At 40.0% G+C, this 16,537-nt stretch overlaps 1 protein-coding gene across 1 annotated transcript in view; it reads left to right on the top strand.

The window, feature by feature from the left end:
- Positions 1–16,537, top strand: part of HECW2 (HECT, C2 and WW domain containing E3 ubiquitin protein ligase 2) — a 288,426-nt gene that overhangs the window by 94,899 nt on the left and 176,990 nt on the right. The window contains exons 3-4 of the mRNA XM_007953146.2: positions 7,616–7,710; positions 12,921–12,996. Of these exons, the coding sequence (XP_007951337.1) occupies positions 7,616–7,710; positions 12,921–12,996 (171 nt within the window). The remainder of the gene's footprint in view (positions 1–7,615; positions 7,711–12,920; positions 12,997–16,537) is intronic.

Raw genomic sequence — 16,537 nt, forward strand, 5'->3', positions numbered from 1 at the left:
CTGGTCTCATAGTCGTATAGGCTGCAGATCAGATGGTGTACCAGTCACTAGGACTAATTGTTTCCATGAATTTTGGTTTTCTTCATTCTTCTTTTTTCTGGACGAGGAGAGACCCATTGTTGCATCTTGATGGCAGCTTGCTAGCTTTTAAGATCCCAGTCGCAAACATCCATGTCTTTAAGACATCATTTTTTTAAATCCTATATCTGTCTACAGCAGACCTAAAAAGACTTCATTGCATAGGAAAATTTTGCTTAAATATGTGGAGCTAGAGCTAAGAACTTAAAAAAATAAATAAAAATAAGGGTTAGATGATTTCTAAAGTTCTGAATATTTTCAGCTTCTGGTCTTGAAAACTCATGGTATTTTAAAATTTTGCTTTCATCTTTGGAAAGAAAATATGTTTGTTCTTAGCTCATCAGAAGTCTATTCAGAGTAAACTTCTCTGAGAATTGATCTAACCAAGTTTCTGGGCAAACCTGAGTTTGAGCACCGTCTTTACGCTTTCAGAATATGAAGAACAGCTTTGGTTTGTCTGGATAACACCCCCAGAGGAGGCAGGTGAGCCACAGAGAGTCAGTCTGACTAGATTGGAAGGACAAAGACATGTTTAAGTTTGAGTAGATGACCTTTCTAGACCTTGGAGAGGAAAATTGGCTTCAGTTCACGTGCTTGTCATAAGACTGTCAAATATTCAGCAAGTGAACTTATGCTTACAGAAACTGGGTGGATTATCTGTGCGGTGTGCATACTTGAGCTTTGAAATGTAAAAGATTTCAAATGTTGCTTTGGTATGCTAAGGATGTCTATTTCTTTCCACTTAATCTTTCATAAATCGTAGTCATTCATTTATTCATTCATTTAGGTCTGCCTTCTGTCCTTCCTTCATTCCTTCCATCCACCTGTCCATATGTCCCCTAATCCATCCCAAAATATTTCTTGAGGTCTGACTTTGTGCCAGGCCCTATCCTAGGCACTCAGTAAATCCTGGATAATGACAAGCTTAGAAGGAGGAACTTCCGTCTACGTTGTTATATACTGAATTGCTTTGTGATCATTAAGGATAATAACAAAACATTGATATTTGTATAAATTATATAGTACATTCACATGTCTTACCTGTCTCAGCCTTGGGAAAAGTAACATGTCACAATCCTGACCCTGAGTAACACTCAGGTTGGAGTTCTTTCCAAGATGAAGTTCTTGCCAAAATAGACACATTAAACCCACTGTCATCAAGTCAATTCTGATTCATAGCAAGCTGTGAGGTAGAACTGCCCCCCTAGGATTTCCAAGGTTGTGAATAGTTTTGGAAGCAGACTGCCTCATCTTCCTCTTGTGGAGTGGCTGATAGGTTCAAATCACTGACCTTTATGATTAGCAGCTGAATGTTTTAACCATTAACCATTATACCACCAGAGCTCCTTAATAGACAGTCACACACACACACACACACACACACACACACACACCACCCCCCACACTGCCATCAAATCTATTCCAACTCATAGTCAACTCTCGTTGGGCTTCCAAGGTGGTAAATCTTTACGAAAATAGATTGCTCCATCTTCCTTCCATGGAGCAGCTGGTGGGTTTGAACTGCCAGCCTTCTGGTTAGCAGTCACATGCCTTAGGCACTACACCATCAGAGCTCCTAGATACAGTAGAGATGCTTTTTTATAGGCAGGGGGTGCAAGGGCTGGCCTCAGCCTCTAATTTTTACTGTCAGAGCCCTCACTCTAAATGTACCTAAGCCCCTTCCCACCCATGTCTTTCCACCATGGAAAGATCCTTTTCCACCCTGGACGGAGATTTGGTGCCTTTCTCCATCCTCATACTTTATGGTTTGAATCCAGTCTTTAAATCCTTTTATTAGTTTTCTGCCACATTTACACTGATAGTATCTGTTTTTAATTTTCATGATTATCTCTCTGAGCTTGAGCAGAGGAGGTCCTGGCCATTTCAGGGTCCACTAAACCAAAAATCCGAAGTCACTGCTGTCGAGTCAGTTCGACTCATCTCGACCCCTCCTTGGGTTTCTGACGTGGTATCTCTACAGTAGATTGCCCATCCTCAGGTTCCACTGGCCATTGTTAAAATGAGGACAATTTGCAGCACTGTATTAGCAGCAAGTGAACACATCACTGGAAATGTGGGCAAATTTCTTCAAAAGCAGAAGATTAAAATTAGTTTACTCATTCTCAATTTATGGTGTCTCAATAAAAGAGACTATAAATAGAAACCATAATTATTAAGAGTATAATAGAAGCATATAGAGCAATGGTTGAAAGCCTGTTTTTGAGTAAATTTGAAATTAGTCTTATTTATTCTGTGGTAATCAAGTAGACATGTTTAAAGGAAGAAGGACATTTATATTCCATCTGTCTTTATGATTCAAAATACTCAGTTTCTAGAAACTCGGGAAAATTCAGACTCCAAATAGGAACAAGCTGGCAACTTCTGCCTAAGTGAATCTTGTAGCTATTTAAGGTAATGGAAGAAGTCTTAGTCTTTGCTTCAATTGCCTGTCGAGCCTTTTTCCAGATAGGGCTTGATGTGTAATCTTATTCTAATGCTTAGGCTTAATATGGCTGGGTTGTGATTGCTTTTAAAAAGTAATTTTTGAATACTTAATACATGAAAATAATATAACATTAAAAAGATTAAAAAAATAAAAACATAAAAGAAGTATCTCTTCAGCTTCATGCCCAGTCACCAGTTTCTCCTCCCTGAAGGCAATCATTGTTACAGATTTTACATTGCCTGTTTGGAAATAGTGTATTCATATGTTGTCGTTAGTTGCCCTTGAGCTGACCCCAACTCATGGTGACCCCAACTGCTCCTTAGGGTGTTAAAGGCTGTGATCTTTCCAATATAGATCACCTGGTAGCATAGTGCCTAAGGCACTTGACTGCTAACCAGAAGGCTGGTGGTTCAAACCCACCAGCCACTCCTCGGAAGGAAGGTGGGGCAATCTACTTCCGTCGTAATACTGCCTTGGAAACCCAAAGAGGGGTCGCAATGAGTCGGGTCTGACTCAACAGCATATAACAACAACAGTTCTGTACCTTGCTTAGTTTTTTTTTTTTTTTTTTTAATAAGATTGTTTTTTAAAATGTAATGTCAGAATCATACAGTTAAAGAAATTCCTTTACTTAGGAATATTTTAAGTTCCTAAACACTACTCAGTGTCCCTTCTACTCATCCCTCTGCTCACAAGTCCACAGTGGCATCTCACAAATGATCAGCATCTCCATCTGTGGTGGGAGGTGGAGTTGGCGTGCTGCTGCTCTGCAGGGCATCTTCACTTGTGAAGTTAGTCAGATGAAATCTCCCAAGTTAGGATCTTGAAAAGAAACCACATGCTTTGTCAACTTTGGAAGAAAAAGTAAACAAAAACCCACTGCCACTGAGTTGATTGTGACTCATAGCAACCCTACAGGATAGGGTGGAACTTCCCCATTGGGTTTCCAAAGCTGTAATGTAAATCTCCACAGAAGCAGACTGCCTCATCTTTCTCCTGTGGAGCAGCTGATGGGTTCGAATAGCTGACCTTTGGGTTATCAGCTGAATGCTTTACACACAGAGTTCCTAGCTTAGAGAAAAAAATTTGGCATCCGTCTTTAAATGCTTTTTTTTTTTTTTTTTTTTAAAGCATTTCAACAGGCAGTGCCAGATCTTTAGTAATCCACAAAGTGGGTTTGGTTTGGGAAGATTATTGGAAGGCACCAAAATTTATTTCCATGATTCCTGACTGGTGCCAGACATTTAGAAAAAACCCCATAGGGAGGAAGATGACCCTCGTGTGGTATGTCTTCCCTCTGAAGTGAGGCTCAGGGAACAGTAGGTCCTGGAGGGTTAATATGGGAGGCTTCAGCCTTCTCCTGACTTGCTATTCTCTGGGGCAACATTCTTTCTTAAGTATAATTCCCTCCCCCCCAAGGAAATACTCATGCTTTTTATAGCCCAATGGAATGCCCGTATTTTTTTCCTGGTAACTTGAGGCCAGGAGGAGGAGATGTTGGCTGCCACATCAAGCTGTGGGGAAACTCTTTTCGGGTCAATGGGATCATTTGTTGCTGCTCAGTCCATCCCCTTCAGCTCGCTGCCTGTGACGGGGCCTCCGTGCACTGGGCTCCCACCTGAGCTCAGTCTGCTCAGTCTTCATGCCTGTGTTTGCTTCTCCCTCTTCTACCTACTTCCCAGAAACGGCTGCTGCTTCTGCTTCTTTTTTAACCTCTTAATATTAGAGGTTACAAGTTTTCGCTGAAACAAGCATCAACTCAAGTTTGCTTTTCCACCCTTTTGAATATTCTTCTCAATTATTCTTTCTGTAACCAAGGCATTTAACACAATGCCTTTTTCTTTCTTGCTCAGAGTGAATGTTTACTTACACTATTTTTTTTTTTCTTATCTTTACTGCCTCCTGTAACACTAAATAGTATTTGAACATTAAAACTCTCATTTATCATGGAACCATCCCTTATTATTTTAGGGGACAGAAGCCTTCATTGACATCCTGCTGAAGGGGCTGGCTAATTCCAGTGCAGGCACAAAGGACACCTGGATCTGTTCAGTACATTGCTTTTCTTTTTGGTGTTCAGCCTCAAGGTTTGTTTTTGTAGTGTGTGATCTGCATAAATCCCATTATATTTGCACTTAGCCTTAAACCATGATGAAACTGTCAGTTCTGTAGTGTTTTGGGTGAGCATATCCACAAAAACTGCTTTGTAAAATTCAGACTAAGTTTATCTTACAGTTTCAGGGATTCTAATTTGTTATCTGGGTTATAGATTTTTGTAATGTCAATGAATGAAACAACACCCCAAAATGGGTCAGCTAGCAAAGCTGGCCTGGTTATCAAGATTCTACAAATAAAGATAAACCATCATTTTTTTTTTTTTTTTTTTTACTCTTTGTTTCATACTCTGTTACCTAGCTAACTTATTAAAACCTTAGAAAATAGCAGATGCCTTCCTAATTTGAGAGGGAGTTTTGGGAAAGATATTTTACAAAAATGTACATCTCTTTATTGAAAAATTGGCTGCTGACTCACTAATCATTGATTTGATCTACGGGGCACCACGGCAGGAAGATTGACACACTGCCAATTGCTCCAGCATTTAGAGTGTGATACTAATGCATTCATGCCCACAGAATTCCCTCCTCATGTGTATCACAGACCTTTTTCCCCGTTTTGACATTCTTTGTACAGTTACTTAGTTTTGTTCTTGTAGAATATATGTTATTGGTTTGGGAAGAAAGCAAGTAGGAGAATAAGGCTTGCTATATCTGTGCAGCTATTACTGTTTTAAAAATAAACCCAAACTAGTGTTAATGTTCAGGAAAGTCACTTGCTGAAGCGAGGAAGGGTATTGCTCTCAGGGAAGTGAAGTAATAAGAAAGCTAGAATTCCTGCATAAGTCATCTTGTGGATCCTCAAACCCATCACCCTCGATCCTGGGTCTATGCATTTGCCCCTCACCATCCCTAACTCTCTCTAACCCCATTTCTCCTATGAGACCTATTGGTTCAATGAAGACTTCATATCTCTGCCATGTCTTTACAAATCTTCTGTTTAGTCTCGACACTGTAGTACCCAGTGCTCTCCCTTTTAGCATTTGTCTTCTGTATTTTTGTCCTGCCTTCGACTGTCATCTCAACAGCTACACTATAAGACAATTTCTAGAACAGGAGCCTTTTGTGATGCTCTTGTAATGTCCAACATTGTTTTGGGCTTGGGTGGTTGTTGTGTGCCATCAAGTTGATTCCAACTCATAGTGACACTGTGTGACAGAACAGAACTGAGGTTGTCATATCTTTTTCATGGAGTCGCTGGTGGGTTTGAACCATCAATCTTTCAGTTAACAACTGAGTGCTTAACCATAGTGCCACCAGGGTTTCTATTAGATACAGAGTAAAAATCTTTTGACTTACGCTACTTACTACATTGTGAATCATTGGATAGTGATTAATGACTATAGAAGAACTCATTATTTTACCCTGTGATGGACCTATTGTTATTATTGTTATTGACATTTAGTATTTGACCATTGATAGGAAAAGTGTAAATGTATAAATTTGTAGAAAGGGATTTTTCTTTAATCATTATACCAAATCAAACTCCCTGACACCAAGTCAGATCTGACTCACAGTGACCCATCCTCGGGTTTCTGAGGTGGTATCACTACTGAATAGATTGCCCAACCTTCCTTCTGAGGAGTGGCTGGTGGATATCTTCCCTTAACATATTAAAACCAATATTCTGCAAAAATCTATTTGATGTAGTCAGAAAACTCAGTAGAAGATCAACTTCCTTGAGGAAATAAATGGGGGAGCCAATTATCAATTAACAGCCATTAATTATTAATTAGCCCACACTGAGCGAGGAACTCTGCACCTGTGGCCTGGAAGGCTCCCTCTGGAGCTTGCCTAACTGCATCACTACTGTACAGAACAAAACCTTGGCAAAAATGCATCTCTCTGATGCTCTGTATCCAGAGAAGTTGCTTGTCTGTGGGATTAATCTTTGGCATACTTTGGCTTTATGCTCTCTGAAATCATAGTTACTTTCAAAGAAACATAACTGGCATTTATATGCTTTTTATCAAGTGTAAATTACCAAAAAAACAAAACTTCAAAATGCATGGTTTTTCACTACCATTGAGTCGATTCTGACTCATAGCGACTCTTTTTGGGTTTCCAAGGCAGTAAATCTTTACAGAAGTAGATTGCCCAGTCTTCCTTCTGTGGAGTGGCTGGTGGGTTTGAACCACCAGCCTTCTGGTTGGCAGTCAAATGCCTTAGACACTACGCCACCAGAGATCCTTGTATATGGTTCAGTAGTTCCTAAGTTTGATCTCTGTCTAGTGGCTGCATTTGGAAAACTGAAAAAATATGGATTCCAAGATCCTGTGCCTGGTGGGGGCATGCATGCTTTGTTCAACTGCTTTTTCTTCTACTTCCATTGACAGCTTCAGCATATCTGTATTGTAGAGGTTAGGAGTGAGGCTTTGGCATCCTACGGATTGAGTTTGACTCACTCATTTCCTGTCTGTGTAACCTGTGGCACACCTTGACACCTCATCTGTAATATGCGGACAGTAATTTGTGTTTCACAAGGCTGATGTGAGGATTAAGTAACAACACAAACATGAAATGTAGCACCATGTCTGGCACCTTGTGGAGTACCTAAGGCACTTGACTGCTAACCAGAAGGTTGGTGGTTCAAACCCACCAGCCATTCCTCAGAAGGAAGGCGGGATAATCTACTTCCATAGCGATACCACTCGAAAACCCAAGGAGGGGTCGCTATGAGTCACATCCAATTTGACTGCAGTGAGTTGAGTTGTATTCTTATCTCAGTGCTGCATGTATTTTGGCATGTTTTTGTGCATCATTTTTTAAAGTATATTTGAGATATTCTTAGAAAGTTTCAGATAAGCTTATAAAACCAAATAGAACTTGGTATGATACATTGTCTGTGATTGGAAAAGAAGGGATCATTCAGAGAATCATGAATAGGATTGTCTGAGAGACTGGAGGATTTCCTCTGCTAACTCCTCAATGACTGTTTCAGTGTTAAAATTATTGTCTTTCTCAAATTGATTTGCAGCGGAGATCAAAATCTGTTTTAAATACTACCACGGCATCAGTGGAGCTTTGAGAGCCACGACCCCCTGCATCACTGTGAAGAATCCTGCTGTGATGGTGAGTGGACTCGTTGCTGGCTTCCAGTCATGACCACGGAGCAGCCTGGTTTCTGTTTCTGCCTGTGCAGCTCTGACAGGGTTATAAGGTACAATGGAAAAGAAAACACATAACAGCATAAGTGCCATTTCAGGAAAAGAAGTAACTTACAAGGCAGACATACCCAAATTGATAATACAGATCAGTGGAAAAATATGGTTTGATTATAACCGTTCTGTGTATAGTCAACTCTCCAGAGTGCCCACTCATGAGACCAAGTAGTGAGTATTCCACCATGGACCCCGTCATGAATGGTTTTAAACTTCGTCTGGATGACTGGCTGCTGGGAAACAGGAATCGTGCGCCTTATGTGCATGTAATTAATTTCATTTACACAAATTTGGCTCTGTTGTTGTTGTTGTTGTTATGTGCCGTGGAGTCAGCCCTGACTCATAGCGACCCCTCCTTGGGTTTCCGAGGTAGTATCACTACGGAAGCAGGATTGCCCAACCAAATTTGGCTCTACTTTCTTAAAATAGAAAAGAATGAATAGAAGAGAGCAAAATAGTAATTTAGGCAGTGTGTGATTCCACCTGGCCATCTATGTAAGAAGCTTTTGTCCCAAAGAGAGTGTAAGATAGAATTAGGAATGTGCCACCCTCTCAGGAGGTCCTAACACAGCATCTCTCTCAATGCCAACTTGGGGATCTAGTACCTAAAGATAGTGTACATATTTTTAGTATAATACAGCAAGTCAGTGGAAGCCAAACTCTCCTCAGGTCCTCAACTGAAGAAATAGTTGTCTAATATAGTGTGAGAGGAAACTGATTGTGTTGGACTTTGGAAAGAAAGTATGTCCATTTCCAACATGGCACTTTCCTAAGGATTATTTTTCATGCTGTGATTTTTCACCTAATAGATAAACTTTCGAATCTAACAGCCTTACAAGATGCAGCTCCATTGTACGTAAGTGGTTGGACTCAGATGGTCTTTGGAGATTCTTAAGAGTCTAAGAAGGAGCTCTGGTAGCATAGTGGCTAAAGCACTTAACTGCTAACCAGAAGGTTGGCGGTTCAAACCCACCAGCCACTCTTCAGAAGGAAGGTTGGGCAATCCTACTTCCGTAGTGATACTGCCTCGGAAACCCAAGGAGGGGTCGCTATGAGTCAGGGCCGACTCAACGGCACATAACAACAACAACAACAGAGTCTAAGATGTGTAAATCATTGCAGTTTTTATTAATCATTTGTGAGACTCAAGTCATGAAAGTATAGGAAAAAAATATGAAGTGGGAATGGAAGAACATTTCAGGCAGAGGGAACAGTATGTGCAAAATCCTCAACATCTAAGTGCTCTACTCACATTAGAATTATATTTAAGTGCCTGCTTGTAGTAATACAGTATGGAATATGAAAGGATAGCCTACATGCACTATATAAGGCTTTGAAGGTCACAAGGAGAATAAAGAAAGAACTTTACTTAATATTCTAAAAATAAAAGTTATAAAACTGGAGAAGTGGGATTGTTAAGTTAAAGACTTAACAGTGTGTGAAATTAGACAGCAGCTTCCGAACTTGATTAAGCGTATTCCAGAGTCAGGTTTTCTTAGACTTGAGCAGCTTCAATATCCAGACACCATCGAAGACAGTGGGAGTTTACAGCCTGGTGAACATTGATCTCATTCTATTGATTTTGAATTGAGATCATTCTGTCATAGCCTGTGGGTGGTTAGGAGATAGTTAATTTGCTTCAAACAGATTTTAGAGTTTTTTAAAAGCATCATAGATACAGCACCGAGAAGCAGAATACTTTGGGCTGAAGGCTGGCTAATGGATTTGGTGGCTAATAGATTTCTGACCAAGCTTGAGACAGTTGACTCTGTGTCTGAAATTGAGAGGCTGGGGAGCCCTTCATTGTGTGGGGAGCAATGTGTTTCTGTAATGGTCCTATGACTATATGAAATGTCTTTAGTTATTGCTGATTAACAACACTGATATCCACAAACCCCATTTAGTGTAGTTATTCCATGACCAGATGCAAAGAACTGAGTAAGAAGTAGCTGAGAAACTCCATAGGGAAGGAAGTGAGCTGCCATCCTAATCATGTGGGCTGCTTTCTCACATATCCTTTTGCAATGAAAGAACAATTAAAAAGTGCCTTCTCTGTCATTTGTGCTCTGACATCACTGTCGTTCATTTGAGTATGTGGTAATACGTGTCTCAGACGCTTGAAACAGGAAATCCGTAGTCTTCAGGACAGATTAAGGCTGCCATCACTACCATATATTGGTTCAACACTTTGTTGACAGTGTTACCTCTGAGTTTTACCAGAATCAATCTATGGAATGAGTAAGTTTAAAAACTTCTATCTAAACACTGAGTGAAGATGTGTTTATTATCTCTAATGTCCCTGTATCTAGTTGTACAGTTTGGTCTTTCCTGGCTTTATTGTAATGGATGGTAAAATTGAATTCTATTAAAATTATTTCAGATGAGTATTTTGCCACTGTGGTGGTAAGGGACACTGTTCATCAGTAAATTCTTTGAGAATTGTGTTAGGTTAGCTTTTTGCCTGCTAGTGAGTCACATTTTAAGAATGAGAATTAGCATTTTGTTTGTTTGTTCCTTATGATTCATGATAATATTTCAAGTAGGTTTTAAATGAAGGCAGGCTGTGAATCTTCTCACTCTCATTTAGCTCAACGTGAGTATCTCTTAGTGGGCAGAGACACCAAGTCCTTGGGAACAGCACAACTTATGGCACAGTGTGGCTCCCTTAAGGTCAGACCAGGGTTTGCCAGCTATCTACTTGTGCCTAGGGTGCAAAAGGGGCAGGTTGCTGAGTGTTTGCCACAGTTGTGGCCTGCACTATCTCGTTCACCACTCTCTTGTCTGGGGCAGCAGTATGAGATAGTCAAAGCAACTACTTATCTGACCAGTTTGCTGCTCTCTCTTCTCCTGCTACACTGAGGATGACAGGTCAAAAGAATACAATGTAATATAATTAAAAAAAAAAATCACTCAGTGCCACAGAGTCAATTTCAACTCATGGTGATCCCACGTGTTTAGAGTAGAACTGTGTTCCGTAGGGTTTGCCATGGCTGTAATCTTAGAGGAGTCCCTGAATGATACAAAGTGCTGATTACTAGCTGAATGCTTGGCTATTTGAACTGACCCAGAGGCACCTCAGAAGATAAGTATGGTGATCTGCTTCAAAAAGGTCGCAGCCTTGAAAGCCCTATGGAGCAGTTCTCCACACACTTGGGATCACCATGAATCAGAACAAATTTGGTGGCAACTAAAACAATAGTCTTAGGGAAGTTGATCGCTAGGCTTTTCTTGTGCAGTGGTGCTGGGTAGATTCAAACTGCCACCCTTTTGGTTAGTAGTCAAGTGCTGAACCGTTTGTACCACCAGCTTGCCTTGTACTAAACTTCACATATATGTGAGAGCCACCTCCATGATCAACAGAGAGTTGGTTCTATGGGGGCAATTAATATCCATGGCTGGTACTGTAGGATATTGAAAATGGCATGTGAAGCAATCAGCTGAGAGATAAAATGTCATGCTAAATAGGCTTGACTGAGGTACGGGAAGAGAGCACTGGTGGCACAGTTGTTAAGCACTTGGCTGCTAATCAGGTCAGTGATTCAAACCCATCAGCCACTCTATGGAAGAGAGATGTGATAGCCTGCTTCCGTAAAGACTTCAGCCTTGGAAACCCCATGGGGCGGTTCTACTCTGTCCTGTGGTGTCACGATGAATCAGAATCAACTCAGTGGCAATGGATTTGGGTTAGGTTTTGCATTTGCTTTTAAACCAAACCAAAACCAAAGTCATTGCCATTGAGTCAATTCAACTCATAGCGACCCCTCCTTGGGTTTGTGAGGTGATATCTCTATGGAAGTAGATTGCCCAGTCTTCCTTCTGAGGAGTGGCTGGTGGGTTTGCAGTCAAATGCCTTAGCTACTATGCTACCAGAGCTCCTGCTTTTGCTTCTAAGGTACAAGAATTATAGAGAAGGAAGCAGAAATTTTTATTTCTAAAAATTTGAATTGTATTTCTTTAGAAATTCCTTACTTTTCCTCGAATTATCTCCTGATGACATATGATTTTTGAAGTAATGTGGGGAGTGCAGAAAGGATAAGATAGAGGAAGGGTTTAATCTAAAGTTTAGAATTAAAACATGATTTCTTTTTCTCAGCTCTTCAAAATACATTCTGCCTTTAAGTCTGTCTCTTCATTACTGTGGACATCTTTCTCAGTGTTCCATGAAACTCCTTCTTAATGTACCATAATTTGTACACTACCAAAAAACCAAAATCTCTTGCCAGTGAGTCCGTTCTGACTCATAGTGACCTTATAGGACAGAGTAGAACTGCCCCAAAGTGTGTCCAAGGCTGTAAATCTTTAGGGAAACAGCCTGTCATACCTTTCTCTTCAGAGCTGCTGGTGGGTTTGAACCACTGACATTTTGGTTAGCAGTCAAGCACTTTAACCATTGTGACACCAGGGCTCCTAAAATTGTGCTCTACTTGTACGTAAATTGAGATAAGGGCTTACATCTGGTCTGTGCTATATATAAATTAGTGGTTTCAAGTGAAATAGCATTTACTTGGAAGCTTTTAGGAAAAGTTATCAGTGCAATAGCACTGCAAATTCATATTATCACTACTTACAATAGTATGTGCCATGCGCCTGCTGCACTATTAATAGAACATAAACCTGTAAGGGAGAAGGGACACCTACATGGTTAATCAGAAATATTTGGCCAAAAAGAAAAATTCTATTTAGTGGCTAAGTCTGATTAAGTCAATTGTTTAGTGTATTCTAAGTTTTCCTAAGAATCTGAAGTAATTTCATGTTTAGTTTTTAATTCAAGAGGATATTTTATATAGTAATATAATTACTTACTACAGATCAACTATATTCTTATCCGATAGGAAAAAAAAAAAAAAAGGAAGACATGATTGGTTCCTATCCTAGGGAATTTAGAAGTCCAGGTTTGCATTATTTTGTGTGGAGGTTATATTTAAGGGTGGCTCTTTCCCTGGCCTTTGAGAATCTGCATTTGTGTTCCAAACCTAAGATTTGGAAGTGAAAAGACAGATGCTGCAATATAAACTTGATATAGTAATCATCATTATTTGCAATCATGTGTGATTCCTTTGGAGGGTTGGGAAGTAGTGTTATACTCCTATGAAACTTCAGATACTTGCTTTTCCTCTTCAGATGGGGGCAGAAGGCACGGAAGGAGGTGCTTCAGGAAGTCAGCATTCTCGGAAACTTGTTAGCTTTACATTGTCAGGTAAGCGTATCTTTAAATATGGCATCCAGTTTCAAAGGGCATCATTTCAAAGGCATGGGTAATCACTTCTCTCTACAGATTCTCATATATGTGTGAGCCAGTGAATATTTGGGGGTGCTCTTTGTTGTTTCATGTTGCTTTTTGGCAAAATCTGAGCATTCAGGTATATCTCTTACCATGATAAAATTCAATTATTAATGTAAATTCAGAAATTATTTTCTCTACTATGTTTTCTGGTGATAAAAAGACCATGTTTAGTTGCTTTAAAAAAGTAAACAATGTTGCAGCGTGTGGCCATTCCATGAAGAGCTTTGATCGTTGAAAACAATTTATGCTTACTTGTCTAGAGAAAGGACAGAATTGAGAAGATTAGGAGCAATAAAACAAGGGATATGTCTATTTCTGTGGAGAAATACACACTGGAAAGTAGATAAGACAATTTTTTGGTCATTTTACTGGTTAGTAAACTACCCCAATTGTAGATTTATCATACAACTTAATGCAGACTTTCAAGTTGTGAATTGGGACCCATTTGTGGATTGTAAGGTCAATTTTAGAAGCCCTGGGCATTGCTAACTGGAGGTTGGCAGTTTGAACCTATCCAAGGACTTCCTGGAAGAAAGATCTGGTGACCTGCTCCGACAGACATGAAACCTAGAAAACCCTACGGGCAGTTCCACTCTGTCACATGTAGTTGCTATGAGTTGAAAATCAACTAGACAGCACCTAACGACAAGAAAATTGATTTAGTTACTTGAAACCAGCATTAAAAAAAAAGAAAAATGGATAAAATGGAAAATATCAGTTTACCACCAAAAAGAAGTATTTTTTTTTAAATAAAACACAGTTTATGTAACCTGATCATATATAGGTGTGTGTGTGTGTGTGTGTGTGTGTGTGTATACCTATACCTATGAGCTCTGGTAGCATAGTGGCTAAGACACTTGCCTGCTAACCAGACGGCTGGCGGTTCAAACCCACCAGCCACTCCTCGGAAGGAAGGTTGGGCAATCCTACTTCCGTAGTGATACTGCCTCGGAAACCCAAGGAGGGGTCGCTATGAGTCGGGGCCGACTCGACGGCACATAACGACAACAACAACAACATGTATGTGTGTACTGGATTGCAGTGTAAAACATATTTCATATGTGGGAAGTAATTCCTATTATAAGAAACAAAAAAATGTTTGAAAGCTACTGATTAAAAAAACTAGTTGGCATAAAGCCAAGAATACTTTAAGAAAATGAATGTTTGGAATGGAATTTTAAACCGCACTACAATGTGTAAAGGAGCTCTGGTAGCATAGTGCCTAAGGCACTTGACTGCTAACCAGAAGGCTGGAGGTTCAAACCCACCAGCCACTCCTTGGAAAGAAGATTGGGCAATCCTACTTCCTCAGAAACCCAAGGACGGGTCGCTATGAGTTGGGGCCGACTCGATGGCAAATAACAACAACAACAACAACAATGTGTAAAAGAGGCTTGGTGGGTGGTGAAGTGATTCAGTGCTCGGCTGCTAACTGAAAGATCAGGAGTTCAAACCTACCAGCCACTCCATGGGAGAAAGATACGGCAGTCTGCTTCCATAAAGATTACAACCTTTGAAATCCTATGGGGAAGTTCTGCTCTGTCCTGTAGGGTCACTGTGAGTCAGAATTGACTCGGGGACACACAACAAAAATGCATACAAAATAAAGTTCTAACAGATTTCTATCACTCTAAGATGTTTTGTTTTCATTTTTCCATAGATGTAGTGCTTGTAGAATTTAAATGAGATCCACTTTCCTTGACTACAAAAAATGTCATGAATGAAAACAGTTTCTCAAGAGAATTAGAAGACCTGATCTTGAAAAAAGACATTTACACAATGTGTAATTAGCACAAGTGAAGAGAGTGAGCACATTAGTCGTTACTTGTCCATGGTTGTGAAAATCTCTGACTGTTGTTGCGTGTTTCTTTTCCCTTCATCTGAGATTGTTTATTATGAAAGCTTTTGTTGCTTCAGTGCTCTGGTGAATCCCAATGTTGTAGACTGGTAGCTTATGATTCAAATTTGGCCGATAAACATGTTTTATTTGGAATTCTTACCAAAAAAAAAAAAAACAACCGAAAACTACACTCAGTGCCATAGTGACCCCTATTTGATTTCCAAAGCGGTAAATCTTTACCGAAGTAGATTGCCCTATCTTCCTTCTGTAGAGTGACTAGTGAGTTTGAACTGCCAACCTTCTGGTTAGCAGGCAAATGCCTCAGGCATTGTGCCACCAGAGCTTAGGGCTTTAGAAGTACTACTGCCTATAGTACTACTTCAATAAGTTCATTATCTGAAAACATTTCCAGTTGCAACCAGTGCCTTAGACCCTCAGAGTCTGGAGGGCCAGCAGATACAGAATCTCTGGTAGGGAACAATTAGCCAGCCATAGTAACTCAGACCACCACTCATCTGTCAGTTTGTTGTACTGTGGTAGCTTGCTGGAAGCAAAGCCATTGGTATTCCAAATACCATCAGGGTCACCCATGGTGGACAGGAAGAACAACTCAGCATCTTTCAAGCAGAAAGAACTAAAGAAAAAATTCAAGCCTCAAGTTGCAATATTGAAGGATTCCTATGGGCAAAATACTGAATAATGCAGGAAGCATCAAAAGAAGATGTTATCTTTAAGTCCTGGAACTGCACTCACTTCTGTGGATTAGCTCTCAGCCAAATAGCAGAAAGGCTTACAAGTGGAACACCTACCCCAAGGAGATGCACCCCTTAGATCAGTCAACCATGAGACATCAGAAGGGTAGCATTTGCACAGAGAGAAAGCTGGACAGATGATGGAATGCATAGATAAGAAGGGCAAAGGGAAAGGGTAGTCACAGGGAGGGGATGGGAAGAGAGCTTTTTATTGTTGGGATTGTAATGGGGCCATTAAACCAAATATGCATGAGCTATTGAGAGTAAAACGAATCTCCTTTGTAAATTTACATTCAAATCACAATTAAAATTTTAAAATAAGTAAGAAGATAAATAAATGCACAGAGTCACTCTACCAAAAAGAATTGTTGAGTGTTCAACAATTCAGGAGGTAGCATGTGATCAAGAATCGATGGTATTGAAGAAAGAAGCCCCAGCTGCACTGAAGGAATTGACAGAAAACAGGGCTGTAGGGATTGACTTGACAGAATACCCATTAAGATGTTTCAAGAAATGGACGTAGCGTTGGAGGCACTTACTCGTTTATGCCAAGAAATTTGCAAGATAGCTACCTGGCCAACCGAAGAGATTGGAAGAGATTGATATTTGTGCCCATTCCAAAGAAAGGTGAGCCAATAGAATGTGGAAATTATCAAAAATATCATTAGTATTACATACAAGTAAAATTTACTGAAGATAATTCAAAATAGTTGCAGCAGTGTATTGACAATTGACAGGGAACTGCCAGAAATTCCAGCTGGATTCAGAAGAGGGAATGGAATGAAGAATATCATTGCTCATGTCAGATAGATCTTGGCTGAAAGCAGAGAATACCTGTGTTTTGTTGACTGTGCAAAGGCAG

This window comes from Orycteropus afer, unplaced genomic scaffold (genome assembly GCF_000298275.1).
Source record: "Orycteropus afer afer isolate SDZICR_OR568_19922 unplaced genomic scaffold, OryAfe1.0 scaffold00374, whole genome shotgun sequence".
In the NCBI taxonomy this organism is placed as follows: domain Eukaryota; kingdom Metazoa; phylum Chordata; class Mammalia; order Tubulidentata; family Orycteropodidae; genus Orycteropus; species Orycteropus afer.